Genomic DNA, 22004 nt, shown 5'->3' with positions numbered 1-22004 from the left:
ACGCACGGTACTGAAAGGAAGCATCACTGTCACCAAATATTTCTGTATCACAGCAAATTTGCTTCCTTGCGTGAGCTTCAGTTGAATGAACTGCCCTTCTGTGTAGTTGTTTCGTTCTTTATATTGTACATTTGAGCATGTACGCAACCGATACCGAAATCTATGCAATCACTACAAATAATTTTAAACCTATAGCAGTTTTTTATTTAACCACTTTGAATTCTTATATAAGCTTATTGAAGTTAAGCCATGAAGAAATAGGAAAATATTTGCCAATTTCTAAATTACAGGTTCGGCTGCCCAGATTAGGATATGGGATAGCATTAAAGGAGTACTGACACCAACTTTTGACGCCTAAAAAATATATAATTGGCTTCAGTAGTTTGTACAGATGCCTCAAAGAAATTTTTGCAGCGATCCGAGGCCGGAATCACATCTAAAATCGATTTTGATTGTCCCGGCCGCGAGCTTCCACAAATCGGCAGCACTACCGAAATCGCTTTCGGCGTGACGAAACATCGGCCTGCGTATCTGGCCGGTTCAGGGTGACGTCATATAGTCGTTTTGGGGACCGGAAACGATATCCTGCGCTGCTGTTGTCGGTGGTATTCGTTTGGGCAGGAGACGTGGGCGTAGCTGCATGAGCAATGCTTGTAAACTTTGCGTGTTCAACGTCTTTGCTCTTCACTTCGCGGCCGGCGCATGGTGTTCCCTTGCACTGGTGCCGAAAACTGCGTGGGGCCAGCACCGCGCGGTGCGCGATGTCGACGCGCACCGTGGCGATGCGCGTCGCCGAGCTCGCCCAAGTTGTGCTATGGCAAGCTCGCGGAATGCGAAGTACTGCTCGTGGAAGCCTGTCCGAGCAAATCGACGACGACGCCAAGATGCATTATTTTCCACGCGACGACATGCAGCGCTAAACGTACACTGAGTTCGTGCGCGGCGGCGGCCGCAAGAACTGTCACCCAAGCCAGAGGGCTGTGCGTTGCTCTGGTCAGCTTGGGTGTTGGGAACTTTAGGCTTAGTATAAGTGGCAACTATTTGATCGCTGGTATCTGTACAACTGCGAATGAGCATCCCTTACACAACTTTTCACCACACTATCATCCCCTTTTTCGCATATGGAGCTTTATTTCGACGATAATTTCCGTTTCAGCGAACGGTGACCAAGACATCTGCCGTGGCCTGTTTTGATTCTAGCGCGCAGGTGGCGCCATCTTTCGGCCGCTCGCCGCACCGCGGTGCCGGCAGTGATGGGTCGGAACGCCGAACCTCCGCTGCCGGTCCTGGACTGAGGGCCCCACACCACATAACGATGGTCCCAATAAAGTTTATCCTCTTCCTCCTCCGCTCAGCGTAGGTGGCATCACGGCAAATATCTGAACGCCGCTTTTAAATTCAGCGCTGATAACAACCCTAGCACAATTTTTAACACACTAACATCTACTTTCTCGCATGTGGAACTTCTTTTTCGCGATCAGATTGATTAGAAGAGTGGCGATAAGCTGTTGCTAATACGGTCTGCGCCGGTTCGAAGTTAAAAAACGGAGGACGGCGAAGACATCGCCGGCCTAATCGGCTGGCCAAATAAAGTTGTTCTGTCTGTCGGGTGGCAGCGACTCATCCGAGTCTGACGATTCAGACGACATGTCGACTGCGCGGGTGAGTGCGGACCATGTGCAATCGTAGCAGACGATGCGGCCAACGTCCCGGACGTCACGGGTGAGACCATGACGTAAGGCTGGCCCGCTTGCAGGCTGGCCTTCGAACGGCCATTTTCCCGCGCGGCGACCAAATTTGAAACTGGTTGCAATAAACGTGCTATAATTAATTCTGTGTTGGGGGCTGACGGCTTTCGGTTAACTTTTCGTAATTACTGGGCCAATAGGTATTCCTTACAGCATAAAAACTGAAAGCGAGAAATTTCGTGTCAGTACTCCTTTAAGAGATAACATACAGTGCTGTATGGGGTCGAGGTTGGACAGGGGAACGTGCGAAGGAGAACCTTACCGAGCTAAGAGGTCATCGCGCGCTCCTGGAACGCTTCACTGTAGGTTTCCCCGCCGCACTATGTCCGGGATCGTGTCGCCCTCTGTCGGAGGCGCGATGCAACTGGTACAAGCACGTACAGTAGTCCCTCGTTACAACGAAATCGATTTATTCGAAATATCGCTTTATTTGAAATTTCTTCTGGTCCCAACCCAAACGCATGCATTTTAGGCCGCATAACTCGAAGCGCACGAAGAGGTGGACCCGCTTAGAGCGAAGTGGCGAGCGGAGGCGTCACCAAGCAGCGGTGGCCCAGCGCCGAGTCAGGCGGTCAATATGGCAGCTTAACAAGCTGGTGTTTCCCCGGCGATTTTCTCGAGCCGGTCATGCTCGATTTGCGCCATCCAACTTAGACGAATGGTCCAAATGCATGGTAGGGTGATTGAAATTTGTTCCTAGACATTGGTCAATGGTGTGGACCTGACTGTGCAGGAACACTGACACTCGAAGCGTAGAATTAAAAGTGTCATCGGGATGCGGGGCGCAAAAAGCTATCGTTTTACAAACTTCACGGCTGCACACATTGAGAAAAAATACCCAGTAATCATGCAAAGCCCTTAGTGCAAAACCGGTCAGTTTTCAATGACTGCGCTGTGTACCTAGAATGAGCCGCCGGTTTATTGTTTTTGAGCTCAACAAGCACAACCTCAAATTCGAGCAGCGGAATTTGCGGCGCTTTCAGCGTGAAACTCTCGTAGCGTTCCATGAGTCCCCCACTGCCCCTATAAAAGCTGCCTTCCCCTCCTCATTGGTTCTGCAGTCTGCGAGGCGTTCGGGCGCTGGTCAAATTGGAGCGGGGATTGCTCGCGCCCGGCAAGAACAAGAAACATTCAAAGCTCACTGCCTTTTTTTCACCTGAATAAAGTTCTGCTTTCTGAGTAAATTGTGTTTTGATTCACCGCACTTGTGGCGCAATTAAAGCTCAACTACTTTAGTTTTAGCCAGTGGTCGCTTATATCAAAATACCGCTTACAACGAAATGTTTCGCCGTCCCGCTGACTTCGTTATAAAGAGGGATTACTGTATTTGTGAACACGTCGCGGCGTGACTCATTCTGTTGCTTGTTGCGTCAAGTGGTGCATAGTGGACAAGAAACACACGGTACGAAAAGTATACACACGACGAGCGCTAGGGTTCATCCGTGCGTGCACGTTTTGTCCCATGTGTTTCTTCTGACATTTGACCACTATGGATTACCAACTAGCCCAGCCTCTAGCTTTAGTAAGTTGTGCAGCTTTGACGGTAAAAATAGATGGATTAATGCCAAACTGAAGGAAGTAGAAAGCCCCAGAAGCGATAACTTTAGTGAGCTTGGTAGCTAGCGTTCCAAACGACAGGCAACAGAAGCCAGAAGGTGGTCACCGGACTAGGTTATTCATCATGAGCAAAAACTTGTCCTCCTGTGCTCTCTGCCAGTCTTCGAGCCAAACCGCAAAGCCGGTGGGCATGAATACATCGTACATAGTTTAAAGACCGAGCATTCATTTCTTCTTGGGGGCTGATGACGACAACACGAATGACCCAGTCTCGAACCACAAGTATGCGTAAAACTTGGCCGACTCTCCATGCATAAGGAATGCCGAAACAAAAATAAGTGTGGGGGAGGGGGCGCAAGCTTCACTGTTTGCACAGTCTTCGTGGCACCAGTTCGAGGGTGCCCCATATTTTGTAAAGAAATACAAAATAACAAAGTGTAACTTCCTTTGTGTGGCTAAACATGGTGGTGAGAAAAGTTCCTGCTGCAGCTGTTGCTGAGTATGACTAAGTATGGGACTGCTTCGCTGTATCACCGTATCTTCTGTGATCATCGTCCTGGGGTGGAGCTCTCTATGGTGTCCAATAATTTTGCCGTGTTTTATCCACCTGACATTCCAAGCTCTCGTTTTCAATTTACAAATTTTCGGCAGTTCTTTTACCCGCATTACAGAAGTTGCCGCTCGAGCAGTTCTGCTATTCCAAGAGATTTGATTTTATTTCTTAGTTGAGGCAAGGACGCGGACAGTCATTGCCTGGACTAACGCTTCGGCCTCTGTTTTTTGATTGCGAAGCATCTCATGCACGGGGCTGTGTCCCTCCCTCGGTGTTGTCCGCCTTCCGCACTCTGCTGCGCATGCGCATCTCTTCAGCCCCGTCAGCGTTTGGCCTGACGCCGTATTAAAAGCAGGCTGGTGTACAGTTTCACAATATGTACAACTTCATTGTGTACAATTTCACAATGAAGTAGCTAATTAGGACAAGAAAGAAAACATCTGAACAGTTATTGTGTCCATTAGTGTCATTAATAAGGTCCCTGCATCACTGGGTACTATACCACAAGATATTTAATAAAGTGGAGCTTCCTATGACTCACTGATGACCTACGTGACATCAAAAACGCACTTCAGATTCAAGCCAACTTTCTCTATCAATGAGGATAATCGTGGGTGAAGTTTTTAACAAAAGCGCCCGTGGTGGGTAAGCGAAGTCTACCCAATTCCGCTATTGCCACATGGTCGTGGCGGTTTGGATCTCTAGAGGCGTGCATGGACGCGTCAAATTAGACATAAAACGATCCACTCCTCCAACAATCGACGACTATGGTTGAACACGAAGCGTTGTTGCGCGAAATCGAATGATGAAGGGCAAATTCAAAGCCGCTGAGATCAAGATTGAAACCGTCTGCGCGTCAAATGCCAAATACAACCAAGCAATTGTTTACGAGAAATGTTCATGTTCAAGCATCACCGTGGCAATGCGGAGGAGTGCATCATTTTCAGATAGAAAGGATGGGCTGTTTCCATGTAGTGGTTTGTGGCCGCAAAAGCGCGATGGAAAATATACATATCATTGCTTCTTGACGTGATTTGTTTGGTAAAAAATGAGCAAGTGTCGTATTTTTCTTCCATATTTATTTCGATTGTAGACTAGCACACCTTTTGATCAATCTTGCAGAATTACAAACAGAGTTGCTTTTGTAGATACGAGTTGACAACTCCTTTCTTCTTTCTGTCATCCTTCCTGAAAAACGAAGTGAATAAAATCCTGGGGCACACAACGTTCATGCACTGTTCGCGCTGCTGAAATCTCCAATTTGCCAATTGTGTCCACAAAAGTGAGCAAAAGCAGGGCGTTTTGCCCTTAACAAGACTAGTCTAGTGGCACAGATGAAATATGAATTAAAGGGGTATTGCAGACCGTCGCTTTCAGTCTTTAGGTGGAATAAAGGGGCACTTAATTCATCATATTTCAATTCCTAGCCACCACAACACCGAGACTGAGCATAGCTATCTTTTTCGCCCGCCTGAATATCGAAATTCACGCTCTATTTGATACAGTGGAGGAAACGCACTGATAACTCAGGTTACTTTCCTTTGAGAATGGCTTGTTTTAGAATGGAATATTTACCGACTGCACCACACCGTAATTTCCCGTTGGCGTTGTGGAACCAAATCCATGCCCTAAATATCTTTTTCCGTACCAGTGGAACAACCTTCTTCCAGATTGTTTTCAGTTGTTGTAATTTATCAGCATTCAACATGAGATGTTAACTAATTAAGTGCTTATTTTGTGTTATGGATTCTGAAGTTCTAAGAACTAACGAAGGGAGTGTTTTATCACTCGAATAAAAAAGAAGAGATGGTTTTGCAGTTTGTCAATCAATGTAATATATGTGTCAATTAACCTGAAACCCGCATTCTCGTGTAAGCTGAGTTTTAGGGGGGTGGGGCTATCGGGTATATAATATATTTTTCAAGCCCATCTTAATAACCGGTGACAGTCATCCGGCCCTCTTTCTGGCGAGACTTCACGTTTTGTGTCGCGTAGACAATCAGAAAAGTGCTTCCCGAACTTAATATATTGAGAATCCCTCTTCAAAGCACGATTGCAGCAATCAAAGAATTCAGTTCCAGCCCCTTGCGCTGAGAAAACAGAGAATTGGAGTTTTAAGCACTGATAAAAATTACGCACACCTCATGCGACGCTGAAGGGGGGTTCCGTTGGGTGTTTCCGTTTGGTGGATTACTCGAATTGCATGAAACGCGTAATCACATCTGTGTTCTCACGCGAGGGGAGCAAGCGCAATCCCGGACGACCATCGACTGAGAGACCGGCCGGAGCGCGGCACTCCGCTTTTATGCGCAGCGCGCCCGAAGGAGAGGAGACCGCGGAGAGAGAGAGTACTGCACATGCGCACAGCGCGCAGCGCCGCGCGCCCGCAGATGTTGGGCGAGAGTGTTCGCTATCGGAGAAAGGAGAGGAGGCAAGCGGAGGAGAGACGCAGCTGTGCGGACAACTACGACGACGACGGACGCACGCAGGAAGGACGGGGCCGCCGACAAGAGATGCTCTCAGCGTCGCATCTAATAAAGCAAACGGTATTGTAACTTCTGGAGTTAGGTGAGCATATTCTGTACAACTAATAGCGCACAATTGTTGTAGCGATATTGAGAGATAAAACAAATGCATACTAGTGTTCAAAATGCTTGAGGTGCATACAAAGTCCATCAATCTGAAATAACAGCAAGAATTATTGAGGGTTTATTCAAAATTCTGTGGCATTTGGTAACACAAATATTTATTCGACCATCTGAAACTAATAAGGTAATACAGAGCGGCGCAGCGGGAACGGCTTTAAACGTGGAGCACATGAGTTTCTGTAGGAGAAACAACGTTATTTTTTATTAGAACATGCGACTGTAATAAATGATGAGAGGGGGATTATGGAAAATTAGGGCTAGAAGTGGCTTGCAAACCTCATCTACCAAAAGCCGCACATGCGTTATTTAAGTGTGCATCATTGTACACTAGTCGGAAGACGTGCAGTGACGCAAGCACTTTTCATAAACTGTAATGAATAAGATGCTCTAAAACAATTAAGCCGTTTTATTGTGTTGCAATTTGTGGCCGCGCTTAGTCTTGCACTTAATACATATAACTCATCCAAATAGCAATGAGCCTTTGCCATTGTGAATATTTTCTCTCACAATGCATGCCAAGTGCCCTTCCCCTAATGCTGTAAGTATATATATATATATAGCAGGTTTCCGGACTATCGTAGCAATAGGTCAAAACTTGGGTGCAGACACTCGGAGAACACTGAACAAGGGGTTTTATTGTTCCCAACACTTTCGAAAGGAGAACCTTTCGTCTTCGGGGGTTATCTATCTTAGATTCTCAGATAACCCAATAAAACCCTTGTTCAGTGTTCTCCAAGTGTCTGCACCCCCAAGTTTTGACCCATACATATACATATATATATATATATATATATATATATATATATATATATATATATATATATATATATATATATATATATATATATATATATATATATATATATATATATATATATATAAGAATTGGCAGTCAAGAAGACCTCGGAAAGCAAAGGGGAGGATGTAGTAGCTCACGATAAAGAATTTGGAAAACAAGAAAGTGGAGAAAAAATGTCCGCCAGGTGGGATCCGAACACACGACCTACAGAATAGCGGTCTGGTGCGATAACCACTACGCTACCGGCGGCGCTACTTTAGCCTCCACTTTCTGGGGTATTTATGATCAGGTGTTTTTGTTTCCTGCGCTTGGGGGTTTCCTGCGCTTGGCGCCACTCGGACTATTCAGGGTGAAGGGGACCTTCTTTTTAACCCCCGGGCCGTGACTCGAGCGTCTACAACATGTCGAGAATGGTCGACCAGCGTTGAACCCTCTTAAGCTCCCTAAGCTCCAAGCTTTGATTTTGGAACTCCATTTTATTTCTTTTATTTCTGTTTTTTTGCTCCGCTTTCTCTTGTGCCTCGTACGTCATTCTAACTAACTTTTCGTTTTTGAGTTTCAGGACAGGCCTGTTCAAGGAATGTTGCCGTGGGCGACACCTTCAATAACCCTCAGTTGTCGGGTTATTGCTTTTTATTTTGTGTGTGGGTTTGAGTGGTTTCTCTCCCTGCTTTTTTTCTTTCCTTGTTTCTTTCTTTTCTTCTTTTTCTTTGACCTAGTTGTTCTCCCCCCCCCCCCTCTCTACCTGCTCTTTTGACCTGAGTCTTGCAGATAGTTTCTGATAAGGACCCCCCCTCTCACCGCCTGGTCTGCTTCCGGCGGTTTTGAGAACCTTTCGGTATGCCGTCCAGCGGGTCAACAAACACCCTCCCATCCTTTCTCTCCAAAAAATCCTGGAATATCAACCCACCGCTGACTTCCCTGTGACCTACTTTGCGGCTCCAACTATACAACCTTCTTCCCCCTCAATATCTCCCTCCACATGCTCCCAAACTAATCCGCTTTCACAATTCCACTTCCTCTTTTTCTTCTCACCTCTCACCTGGGGTCCTACCACTATATAAAGCGTGCCAGCCAGGCGAGAGATTGCCCTGGCGAAAGCAAGTCACTTTGCTGAAACGTTGGCAACAATCGTGCTTTTACCTTGTTCGAAGTTTTTCTTTTGGTACTGACTACAGTGACGGGGCACCGTCACTTTAAAATCTGCACTACCGTGACGGTGCCCCCTAAAGTTCCGTCCAGAGGAAACACAACTCGCGTTGAGAGCAGTCTCTCTTGATTTTCACCCAACCGGCCAAACCGCTACCGCTCACTGACTAGCCAGAATCACAGATAATTATTAATCATTATTAATAATTACAGATGGTCGGACTAACTGTAGCTCTATCCGAATGGATTTCCAAGCCGCCACCCGACGCCCGCTTCACAATATTTCAGCGAGAGCACTCAGTCTTGATTTTTACCTAACCGGCCAAACCGCTTCCGCTCACTGACTAGCCAGAGTCACTGTTAATTATTAATCACTGGTAATAATTACAGGACATCGCGCGTAACTGGCGATGGCTACGTCGGCCTTGACTCCAGTGAGCGGGAGCGGTTCGGTCGCTTGAGTAAAATACCAAGACCGACTGCTCTTACCGCGTGAATTGTTTTGCTAGTACAAAACACCAACCACGCGGACACACACACACACAAAATAAAAGCAATACATAAAAACACACGATGCGAGAATCGAACCACAGACTACAACGTCCGCAGTCAGCGGCTGAACCACCACACCAAATCCCAGAACGAGAAACGGCGGCTAATCGGCTGGTTTTGATTTTGTTATATTGAGGGGGCCCGGTCACTGTAGTGCAGAATTTAAAGCGACGGGCTCCGTCACTGTATTCAGTACCTTTTCTTTTTTCTTGTGTTTTCTATCATTTTCAATGTTCTACTGCTCCCTATATATATATATATATATATATATATATATATATATATATATATATATATATATATATATATATATATATATAAGAAAACTTTGAACAAGGTAACAGCACGATTGTTGCCAACGTTTCAGCAAAGGGGCCCTGACGAAAGCAAGTCTCTTTGCTGAAACGTTGGCAACAATCGTGCTTTTACTTATTCAAAGTTTTTTTTTGTGTTCCCTACCAGCTTCAAAAGTTCAACCGTTCCTGGATTTTATTTATTTATATATATATATATATGTATGTAAATATAAATATTAAATTAGAGTCACCACGAAAGACATAGCAATATGTAACACGACGTTTCGGCTGGGAACCAGCCTTTTTCAGCCTTTTTCACTTGAAAAAGGCTGGTTCCCAGCTGGAACGTCGTATTAAATATTGTTATGTTTTTCGTGGTGACTCTAATTTAATATACTATTCAGCTGCCAAGCCCTGCACTGTTATATATATATATATATATATATATATTTAAGACAGAAATAAAGTTTGGCAGTCAAGAAAACCTCGGAAAGCAAAGGGGAGAATATAGCAGGTCATTGAAAGAGATACAGAATTTGGAAAGAAAGTGGAGAAAAAATGCCCGCCAGGTGGGATCCGAACCCACGCTCTCCAGAATACCGGTCTGGTGCGATAACCACTACGCTACCAGCGGGGCTATTTTCCCCCTCCACTTTCTGGGGTATTTATGTCAATGTAATTTTTTCCTGTGGTTAGGGGTGGTAGCCAGCGCCACTCCGATTTCCTGGTTTGAAGGGACCTTCTTCTTAACCCCCGGGCCGTGACTCGAGTGTCTACGACATGTCGAGAGTGTTCGACCAGCGTTGAACCCTCTTACGCTTCATATGGCACCAAGACTGCCAGAACAGAGGCCCTCGCTATGCCTGTAGCGAATCAGAATAGGAAATGAGGGGCTCGTTGAAAATAAGACAGAAATAAAGTTTGGCAGTCAAGAAAACCTCGGAAAGCAAAGGGGAGAATATAGTAGGTCATCGAAAGAGATAAAGAATCTGGAAAGAAAGAAAGTGGAGAGAAAATGCCTCCCTGGTGGGATCCGAACCCATGACCTCCAGAATACCGGTTCAGATCCGACATGGCGGGCATTTGTTCTCCACTTTCTTTCCAGATTCTTTATCTCTTTCAATGACGTCCTATATTCTCCCCTTTGCTTTATATATATGTATATATATATATATATATATACATATATATATATATATATATATATATATATATATATATATATATATATATATATATATATATATATATATATATATATATGTGTGTATATATATATATATATATATATATATATATATATATATATATATATATATATAAGACAACTACTATTTCTATATATAGCGAATCAGAATAGGAAATGAGGGGCTCGTTAAAAATAACACAGAAATAAAGGTTGGCAATCAAGAACACCTCGGAAAGCAAAGGGGAGGATGTGGTAGGTCATTGAAACAGATGAAGGATTTGGAAAGAAAGAAAGTGGAGAAAAAATGCCCGCCAGGTGGGATCCGAAGCCACGACCACCAGAATACCGGTCTGGTGTGATAACCACTACGCTACCGGTGGGGCGATTTTCCTCTCCACCTTCTGGGGTATTTATGTTTAGGTATTTTTGTTTCCTTTGCTTGGGGGTGGTAGCCAGCTCCACTCGGACTACTCGGGGTGAAGGGGACCTTCTTTTTAACCCCCGGGCCGTGACTCGAGCGTCTACGACATATCGAGAGTGGTCGACCAGCGTTGAACCCTCTTAAGCTTCCTATGGCACCAAGACATCCAGAAGAGAGGCCCTCGCGATGCATGTAGCGAATCAGAATACGAAATGAGGGGCTCGTTGAAAATAACACACAAATAAGAGTTGGCAGGCAAGAACCCCTTGGAAAGCAAAAGGGAGGATGTGGTAGGTCATTGAAACAGATAAATAATTTGGAAAGAAAGAAAGAATATATCCCACCCGGCGGGCATTTTTTCACCACTTTCTTTCTGACTCAAAAAATTCTTAATCTATTTCTATGACCCACCACAGCCTCCCCTTTGCTTTCCGAGGTTTTCATGACTGCCAACCCTTATTTTCTATATATATATCTATATATATATATATATATATATATATATATATATATATATATATATATATATATATATGTGTGTGTGTGTGTGTGTGTGTGTGTGTGTGTGTGTGTGTGTGTGTGTGTGCATTACGGTGGCGTCCATCGCTTGGCTGATAATCGGTTGTCAGTTCCCTTCACCCCAGCTGAGAGCTAACCCGTGTTTTTTATTCTTTGCTCTTATTGAAACAAGCTGCCATGATATTTTGTTTGAGAAACAGAGACACAGACAGATCCTACACAAAGCTTTTGCTACGTACATTTGCAAGCGAACTCGCACTCCTCCTTGCTCTCATAATTGTTGTCGTTACCACCACAGCCACCATAAGTGAACACTTCGCACTCGCTCGATGCAGCGTTGAAGAACCACCGCTCATGGCTAGCATTGCAAAGTCCCGATTCAGGAGCTTGCTTGCAGCCCATTTCAAAGTCGGCCTTCTGAAAGTCATTAGGCCTTTGGGGTTCTGCGAGTACAATAATGAGAGAAAACAAAGGGGTCTTAGTAAGCGCATTCATCGTGCTGAGAAGTTTGGAAGTTGTCAGCGTAGGCAGACATAAGCATACATTACACCCCATACATTACACCCACGTTCAAAAAAGCCTCAAAGTCTCTTAAGAGGAACATTTTTTACTAAGAACTCGGTAACTAAACACATTTTTTTAGTGCAGTGGATGGTTCAGTTCCAATAGGCTAATAAATTAAACAATAAAATGAACACATAAATTTAGGAGTTTGCCATTAATAACTGAAATATGTTACGTAACTAAACAAAATGCTAAAAATACGTACGTAAGGCATACGTAAACATAACATATTTGTTACCAATAAACTTTGTATTTTTACACCATGGTTGCATAGAGCTGCATGCTTGAGTCAACATGCTTTTTCATAATTGCAAGGCTGCGCCAAATATCCTCACAGCCACCACATTACCGTCTTACTGAGGCGCCTCAAAAATATCGTTACATGGCTTGAGGATGATATTATTGCTCCGCGTGGAAGCTGGGTGAGTCTCGCGGTATTTTTGCAATGCAAGCATTTAAACGTAGAGAGAGTAAAGGTATCTTAAGGAAATCTATATCTCCCGACAAAGGCGTCAAACAACACGCGCGTTCGATGGGGAAATTTGCAATTTGTGTAGTATGCTCTGATGAGGAGTGGCTTTTGCAATAGCAAGGCTAGAGCTTCTGCAACGATTTTGCAATTGCTTTGCCAAGACAATATTGCCAGCGACCTTTTTATTACATAAACACCTTCTATTTAGCGACTGCATTTTGTCTTCTTAATGAGACCTTTGGTGCTAGCGTTATTAAGGTGAATTTGAATGGTTTCTGCAATACCGATATTTTAAAAGGTGCATTTTTATGGCCTAGTTTCAAGCATTTTCTCTTGAAAATGATGGTATTACACGGTGGTTAGCCTTTCCCGATCATATTACGTGCATAATCTACCAAACCTTTGTCCAAGATATCTGAAAAACCCAGTGACCATGTGCTCATTTTAAAGGTTGGAGGCGTAGTATTGTGTGCTGAAAGAGGAGATATCTTTGAGCATGGCGAAAAGTTTCGTTTCCAGCTGTGGGATGACACTGAACGCGAAATTTTATGCAAAAACCATATGCCTGAGCCAATTTAAACAACATAAAATGAAATTCACTCGCAAGTATTTTTCTCTTTGTCTTAGCGGTGGTATTATGACCGCAGTTTCCCTATACCAAGAAGTTGCCGTGGAAGCCACAGAACGACTGAAACAGGTGTTTTAAAAGGGCCATCATATTTATCTCCCCTTTCACCTATGTGAAGTTTACGCTGAAGACACGCGAAAAATTTCCACTGCAAAATTATTCGGTTGTAAGAAAGATGTAGCCAAACAAACAGAAGTTGAAGGTGTGCTTCACGTAGAAAAATCTTGCAGCGTATGTCTGCAGGCTTGAAGATTCTCTGAAAAGGAGCAAATCTCACCAGTACAGGCGTCTTCGCATTCTTTTAGTGTCTCGAAGTTGTTCTCGTTTCCTTTGCATCCTCCGTAGATGAATTCGAGGCACTGTCCCTTATCCACATCAAAGTAGTAGCGAGGAATGTACGCCCGGCAGATCCCAGGCTTCGCTGGAAGCCGGCAGACGGCATTTCGCTGCGCTAAAAAAATAAACACCAGAGCTGAAATTACTATTTTGCGTTGATAAAATTAATTAAAATAGTATTATATTAAAAATATATCATGATGACAAGAAACTTCTTCAGTTGCGGTTAACAGAAGTTTTGGGTAAGCTATCTTATTATTTCTTAAGAGACCCAGAAAAACGCTCTCCAGCGTGCCCTTGTAGTTTTATGAACTATTACCTTGTATCTGCAATGAAAAGTTCATTAAACCAATTAGAATGTAACATTCCCCAATTATTGGTTAATAAAAGAATGGCTGCCGCTTTTGCCAACCCGAAATTAACCATTCTCCCACCAACAAAAAGTGCCTAATAAGATCGAGCATGCGACGCATATACACACGGCATGATTTCGTTGACTTTTCAGTCCACAGGCGTAATTGGTTTCCACCTGTTGCGCAAACGTAGAACCTGAATAATATTTTCGCGAAGCACCACCGGTGCTTTCACCATAAGATTTGCGTTTTGAAATGCGGAAGCGTTGACATCAAATGCATGCACCTTCGTATAGAATACGCACTGAGATATTCAATGTTTTCTGCGTAGGATTCAAACAATATTCTCCTTCAAATATGCAGATATGCCCTCCTTTTTGAGCGGAAAGTTTCCTATCCTAAGAAGGGCTGTCATGTTGCAGCAATTGAGGTCACATGGCCACAAGATACACAAATACCTACGTTGCAGCCCTGAAAGATAAAGAAGGGATCGCCAAAGCTGTTGAATTAGGCAGCCTGGCACCGCCGTAACCAATGGGATGACCTACTAGAGACGCGTAAAATCTGCAAGCAGGAGGAGCAAGGACCACATGAGGCTAATACATGTTTTTGCAGCAGCTACTTGAACCGTGATGGGCTCGAAACGTACCGAGACATTATGTCTTTGTGAGTGCTTTCACAGGTTTAAAACCATGAAAGGTCGCAATAAAGGCAATGTAGCGACTTACGATACCCCGTCAATGTAATTCCCATGCAAAGTCCCGTTGCATAGCAGCTATGTTTTAGGGTGTTCCTGCAGAAGGGCAAGGTTACTCAAGAGGAAACTGTAGAATTGATAGGATGTTATGTAATGGGAGCCCACGGGCACAAAAAATGACGCTTGGATTAGGAAAGTATTAGGAAATGATTAGGAAGGTATTCAAAACTGGCAGAGGTCACAACTTAGACCATCACACTGGATATCACCCATTTATAGCGAGGGAAGATTTTAGGTGTAATTACCTGTACTGAAGCGAGTATCAAATAATTTGTGGGCCTGTTTGAGCAGTGTGGAGGGGGAGGCTTATCACATTTTCAAGCCAGGTTCAATGGAGTAAAACCACACACCTGACAGCACACATTACGCACAAAAATTGCATAATTGTTTGCCTATCGTACCTGCTTATTACAACAGAACCATGCACACTCAGTATAGAACGGATAAAAGTTTTTCACTATCGCAATTCAGCGATTAATTCGCTGAATTACGATTTGAGGTTGAACAACCACGGCAACGATTCAAGAACGCCGATGTGGGTCACGCTTTCTCGGCATTCCGCCCGAACCTTTTAACCATCGCTATCTTGTTACCATGCACCAAAAATGGAGCACACAACAGTGCACGCTTATCGCAGCCCTTATTTGGTTTTTCCTTATCTTTCCCTTATCTCCACTCCGGAGCCCAACTGGCCCCTTATTTTGTGGTCACCAATTCACACTTGTGCGGGTCTTGTTGCGCACCTATGCGAATGTAAGCTCTCCAATAAAGCTACCGGAGAATTGCGGACAATCTAAAACATTCGCGTTCTGTAGCGAATGCTTTGTCGCACTTTGTTTTGGATTGTCAAGGCAACGCTTTGTTTTATTATTATTATTATTATTATTATTATTATTATTATTATTATTATTATTATTATTATTATTCAATACACAACTATATGTCGTCCTCAGCTTGAATATGCATGTGTTGTCTGGAACAGCACGAGCAAAACAAACCGTAAGCTTGTAGAAAGGGTCCAAAATAAGTTCATATCTATCTTCAACCATCGCTTTGGCGATAGTAGTAATTATAACCCTGGATCGCCCTCTTCATTGACGCTATCATGCTTAACTTCCAAGCGGAACAAGGCTGATATTCTCTTCCTCTTTAAAATTATGCACGGCATAGTGTCTTGTGGTGAGCTGCTACAACATGTTCGTCTTTATGTGCCGCAAAAGTGGACCAGGAAACATGATACCTTTAGCAACCCCAATTGTCTGCGTGTCTTGTGCCCTGTGTTCCGCCTGCAATGCACGTACAATCGGTACTCGGATTACCTTGATATATTTAAAGATTGCCCTACTCTGTTTCGCAAACATGTCTGTGAGTTTGTATTGGCGTAACTGCCAACTTTTCTTATTCGGCATTTGATTGATTGATTGTGGGGTTTAACGCGACGACGCAACGCAGGCGATGAGGCGCGCCGTAGTGGAGGGCTCCGGATTAATTTTGACCACCTGGGGATCTTTATCGTGCGCCGAAATCTCGTACACACGGGCGTTTTTGCATTTGTCTTTTATCCTTGAGTTCATGCACTTAAATGACTTTCATTCCGTAACTTCAACATAAGCTATCATTTCGTTTTTTTTTTGTATTTTGTATTTTAGTTTGTATTTGAGAGATGTGTATATTATGTTTCGTGTGTTTCTGTTTCCGTGCGCCAGCACAAAGGCCCCCCCCGGCTGTTCCTGGGCACGCAAATAAATGATTGATTGATTGATTGATTGATTGATTGATTGATTGATTGATTGATTGATTGATTGATTGATTGATTGATTGATTGATTGATTGATTGATTGATTGATTGATTGATTGATTATTATTATTAGTGCAGCCTGCCTGCAAGTGTTTCCAGGGTATGAGAAAAGCTCAGAACGGTTTATTTCGGAAAGTCTTGTATCAAGAGCTGTAAAGCGAGCTCAGCAGTCTTTTTCGCGCGGCCCTGACGGCATTACAACTGCAGTACTGAAGGCGTTTGGTGATCTTGTTCCGGTCTTGTCAAATATATTTCGAACGTAACTCAATACCGGTAATTTCCCCACTCGTCGGAACACTGCGCTGGTTGTTCCTATATTTAAGTGAGGGTCAAAGTTAGACCCCACAAACTACCGTCCGACTTCTATTACCTGCGCTGCTTCAAAACTCTTTGAGACCGTATTACATACACTACTCACTTTCAGTGTAAAAACTAGTATATTATTACCTCAGCAACACGGCTTTCTCGCTGGGAGATCGACCACCACTAATCTTGTAAATTTTACGCTGCATGCTTCGGAAGCTGTGCAGGGAACACGAGAACGCGATGTCATTTATTTCGATTTGAGCAAGGCTTTTGATGTCGTCTGCCATGATATATTATTTAAAAGCTGTGTCAACTCGATTTATAACCATCCCTCACATTCCTGTTATGTAATGACTTATCGGATAGGTCATGCTTCGTTCATGCAAACGGGCAGTCTTCCCTCTCCTACGAGGCCACAAGCGGTGTCCCTGAGGGCTCTGTTCTGGGGCCACTTATTTTTTCAATTTTTATAGAGGATGTTTCCTCCCTAATTCATGATTAACACCGCAAGCTGTTTCGCTCTCCAGCGAGCGATTAGGTCTTTTTCATATTGGTGCTCAAACAGCAAACTTTTTATTAATACATCAAAAACTAAACCAAGGACATATACCAGAAAAACTGACAGTATATTGTTCTCCTATAACATTAAGGCTGAATCACTACCATGTGTGGTAGAGGTTAAGGACCTTGTTGTTAATTTCGACAGTAAGTTGAGCTTCTCCTTTTTATTAATACATCAACAACTAAACAAAGGACATATACTAGAAAAAGTGACAGTATATTGTTCTCCGATAACATTAAGGGTGAATAACTACCATGTGTGGTGGAGGTTAAGGACCTTGGTGTTAATTTCGACAGTAAGTTGAGCTTCCCCCCGCCCATCCGGAAGGTCACTCGGTGGGCCCTCCGATACCTTGGCGTTATATGTCGCCTATCAAAGGATTTCCACGAGCCGGGCTCTTTTCTCAAGCGGTACACGACAGTTTGTCGTCCGCAGCTCCAGTATGCTTCTCTGGTGTGGAATAGCACATGCAAAACACTCTGTATGCTTATGGAAAGTGTCCATAAAAAGTTTATATCAATCCTCAATCATCACATTGCTAGCCATTACAATTTTGGGTTATTCTCTGTACCGATGCTAGAGTGCCTAAACTCCAGACGTATTAAGGCTGATCTCCTTTTCCTGTTCAAATTCCTTCACGGCACAGTGTTGTGGTGAAATTCTGCGACATTTTCCACTCCATGTGCCGCAAACATCCACCAGAAGACAAGACATATTTTTAATCCCGTGGCTTGTGCCCCATGTTTCGCCTGCAGTGTACGCACAGTCAGTACTCGAATATTTAGACATATTGTCGCGAAGCCAAAGACGACGCAGTTGTCTTCAAGAAAAAAACAAGTTTATTAGAGCGAACTTGTGCTTCCCTAACAACTCAAAGAATACACAGGCGGCGAAGCAGCAGTCAACAAAGTGAAGTGCGTACGCGCGCAACGACGATTCAAATGCCGCGGTGTCGGTTCCGCGGGAATTTATCTTTGGGCGCAAGTGTTTCTGGAACCATCGAATTACATCCAGAACAAAGAAGATTATTATAGGCTGTTCACATTAGTTCGGAACGCTCTCCCTATCAGAAGAGATAACACATGCGGCAAACAACGAAAGAATGAAACACGCGCTTCTCTTGGCACACAGATAACACCGACAACACAGACCGGTACAGCCGGGCGGTAAAAGGAAAACATAAAGAGTGCATCGACCCGATGCTAACATAGCGACAGTCTGAAAAAATAAAAAATAAAAGCCCATCATTGTGCGTAAAATGGTTTTAAGCGAACCACGTGGGCGACTTCGGGCACCGTGCGTCATCGTGATGATCCGGAATCACCAACAGATTGATTGATTGTAGGGTTTAACGCGAAGACGCAACGCAGGCGATGAGGCGCGCCGTAGTGGAGGGCTCCGGATTAATTTTGACCACCTGGGGATCTTTATCGTGCGCCGAAATCTCGTACACACGGGCGTTTTTGCTTTTCGCCTCCATCAGAAAAGCGGCCGCCGCGGCCGGGAATCGAACCCGCGACCTCGTGCTCAGCAGCGCAACGCCTTAGCCACTGAGCCACCGCGGCGGGTGAATCACCAACGGGGACCACCTCTTAGGTAAGTTGGCCAACACGTTGTAGAATCCAGTACGTTCAGAAATACCGTCGTAGAAGCTTTTCACTGAGTCCACGTCGTCGGATGGGAGTTCAAACCCACAAACGATTCATTGGGCGGTACTCCGCGTCTCGGCGTCGGACGTTGTAGCGTCCGCCATCCACCAGCTGCTGGTCCGTTGCGCGAACTCGAGCGAGCTGGCGGGCCTCCTCCGCACGCTGAAGGTATCCTTGGACGTCTGCGTTGAGGTCGTCGTCTTCTACGTGCGGAAGCATGGCGTCAAGCATCGTAGTCGGCCGTCTTCCGTAGACAAGCTCGAACGGTGTCATCCGCGTAGTTTCCTGGATAGTCGTGTTGTACGCAAATGTGACATACGGAAGGACGTCGTCCCAAGTCTTATGTTCAACTTCGACGTACATAGACAGCTTATCAGCGACCGTATTGTTCAGACGTCCCGTTGGTCCGTTCCTTTGGGTGTGATACGCCGGTGTTCTTCGGTAATCCGTGTTGCTGTAGCGTAAGATTCCTTACATGAGCTCCGCAGTGAAGGCCGTTTCGCGGTCCGTGATTAGGACTTCAGGGGCTCCGTGTCGCAGCACAACTTAGCTTATGAAGAACTTTGCGACTTCTTCTGCAGTCCCCCTCAGAAGAGCGGCTGTCTCTGCGTAGCGCGTCACGTAGTCTGTCGCTACGACAATCCACTTGTTCGCTGATCGTGACGTAGGGAACAGTTCGGTGAGCTGAGACGGGAAATGACGTCATAATTTAAAGTTATTACGACAGTTGCGGCAACCGTCTGAACCCAGCCTTATTATTTACAAACGTTCATTACATTCCTAGCCTATTGCCGACCACGAGCCTCAGCCAGCACCGGCGGCACAGTAAAAGCCCAGGTCGCGAAGGCTTGCCGCGGTCTGTTGCAGAGGGGAGTGAGCGAAAGCAGCCGTCTTTGCAATAGAGGGAGACACCAACTGTGTGAACGCGAGTGAGAAAGATCGGAAACCAAGCGCGTTGAAAAATGGAGCCATTAACAATATTAACCACACCGAATCTAAAAGTAGGATTTATTTATGGTGTTTGTATATTCTAGTGTCAGTACACTACGCTGGTAAAAATGCGAGAGAACGACGCTTCGATCATCTTGCACGCATCCTGCAGAATCTTTAATTTCCTGATTTATTTGTTCCAAACCCGCTGCTGTTAGCTTGCATGGAACGGCAAGAATTTTCAGTCAGTTACTTCAGCAACTATATGGCGGGAATGGAAATGCAGAGTGTTTAAGTTTGTGTCCTCACCAGTCACTTAACGTCGGCGGGAACATGACGGCCAACGTTAGCAACGCCGAGGTCTTGTATCTACTCAGAGCCTCGCTAAGCTTCCTGTAGCAATTGGGGACCTTATCAATTCGGCATTTGAATTGAAGTGCTCTTCGTAAAATGTAGCTCCCTTTGTGATACTCGCCATAACAATTGCCACTTTATGAAGGCAAAGGAAAGCACAGAATAATGTCAAGATCTAGCTTTGGAGATCTTTTGTTTGTGTCGTTTTTGTAGAACAAGACGCAACCTTCACAGCGTTCACAGCGTTTTACAGCGTTCACAGCGTTTTATATTGAAACTTCTTTAGGGTAAAGAAACACAAAAGCACAGCTGTTTTACTCACATTCTATGATTTACAAATACGTGCGGCTAGGAAATCTATAACCTGCCAATATTTGTGCGATCAAATAACAGAAAAACTCAAAAGCACTGTTGCAAATGCGGGAATTGTGGGGAATTGCTAGTTGTTCTCATGTAATATCGCTGTCCTTTGTATTACAAATAGGTAGTTTAAAAGTTGGTTTTAGGCTCTTGGTTTTCGAACAGTTTGAAAATTACATATTGAGATACTGTGCAGAGTGGTCGTGGTGAAGCGTTTATTGCAGGGCAACGGCGCGGCCGGCTTTGGTGTGAGACCAGCCAAGATGGAGGCCGAAACGAACTCGCCCGTCGGCCAGATGGTGATGGGGAGCGATGCGTGAATGAAGAGGAAACAAATAATGGGAGTGCTCCTGGCTGGTGCAGGTTATGGCGAGATTTACCAGTGCAGGACATTTCATTTCGTTTTATTTACTTCCACCTTAAGGGCCCTCAGCGCATCACATAAGGGCATTACATGAGGGCATTGCATGATATCGGATAAGACTCAGAGACTGTGCTCATAATGTGCTGAAGAAACTTGTTTCATGTGGAAGAAATATCTGAAAGGTCCTCACAAAACGCTTGCCGAAATATGTTAAATGAACTTTGAATGAAACGCCTATTTTAGACATGTGTTTCCGAACGCACGTTTGTAAAACTTGTAAAAAACTTCTAAATCCTACATATACGCCAGTCAGAGACAATACCTTTTGTAGGGTTATTTCTGAACTTTCTTAAAAGGCTTTATTTTTATTTTTTATAATTTATATTTTTATATATTTTATAACTTTTTATTTTTATAACTTTTATTCAGAGCAGAGTACTAAAAAATGTTGTCTCTGCCTTGCACATTCGTAAAAAAAAACTTTTTAGACCCTCAGCCGAACATGAAGTAGCCCTTAACTCTCAACGAGAAACTGCAAGCTACACCGCACTGGCAAGGAAGTGTGCAACTTGTTACATGAGATACCATTTCAACCCATGCCAACCCTTCCCGCATGTACTTAGGAGTTTGCTTTCGAGGAATAAAAAAAACCTAATCCTTTGCTTGAAATGCAAATTTGTTCGCTTCGTTCAAAAGTAAGAGCCGGGTGGCGATAGGTCGAAGCTATATGCTTCATCAGTTATTAAATAAATCTTATACGAACATGAATAATTGCAGTAGAATGCAGCGTAATAAATAAGAACTTACCAACGGCTGCACCAATGAGGGCGAGAAAGATGTAGAGCTTCATCGTGTTTCTTGCTGACCTGCGTGATCCACTTGTGCTGCGTGAATTACCGAACTGGTTCTTTTATAGCACGACTGATGAGAGATTGTGCCTAATGGGAGCGCGCAGTCATTCACAGGTGCTCCAGTTCTCTAGGAATCGATAACAAAGTGCTGATAGGCTTGTCCGGCACTGCACGCCCGGAATGAGGCCTTCAGTGGACCGTCCCGCTTGTAGTAATATATGTCACGGCTTCATGAGAAGGCGTCCAGGTTTGCATTAGGGTCTGCGATGCGTGATGTTTTTGACCCAGG

The 22004-nt window shown here is 44.3% G+C and overlaps 1 protein-coding gene across 3 annotated transcripts; it reads right to left on the bottom strand.

The window, feature by feature from the left end:
• Positions 1-5017: 5017 nt before the first annotated feature.
• Positions 5018-21796, bottom strand: LOC144163978 (doenitin-1-like). 3 transcript variants are annotated; one of them, XM_077694611.1, is made up of 5 exons: positions 21672-21796; positions 13373-13546; positions 11671-11874; positions 6498-6538; positions 5018-5046 (listed from the first exon to the last, which is right to left on the bottom strand). In XM_077694611.1, exons 1-4 carry the CDS (start codon positions 21712-21714, stop codon positions 6534-6536), a joined length of 426 nt encoding a protein of 141 aa, XP_077550737.1. In that variant the 5' UTR covers positions 21715-21796; the 3' UTR covers positions 5018-5046; positions 6498-6533. The 3 variants fall into 3 exon arrangements, with proteins under 3 accessions (XP_077550737.1, XP_077550738.1, XP_077550739.1); XM_077694612.1 differs by lacking the exon at positions 6498-6538; XM_077694613.1 differs by lacking the exons at positions 5018-5046; positions 6498-6538 and adding an exon at positions 6562-6683.
• Between the last annotated feature and the right edge of the window lie 208 nt (positions 21797-22004).

The sequence above is a fragment of the Haemaphysalis longicornis genome, unplaced genomic scaffold (assembly GCF_048455015.1).
Source record: "Haemaphysalis longicornis isolate Haplotype H1 unplaced genomic scaffold, Haemaphysalis longicornis Haplotype H1 scaffold_13, whole genome shotgun sequence".
In the NCBI taxonomy this organism is placed as follows: Eukaryota; Metazoa; Arthropoda; class Arachnida; order Ixodida; family Ixodidae; genus Haemaphysalis; species Haemaphysalis longicornis.
The sequence above is the reverse complement of the archived record's forward strand: the minus strand, read 5'-3'. Positions and strand labels throughout refer to the sequence as shown.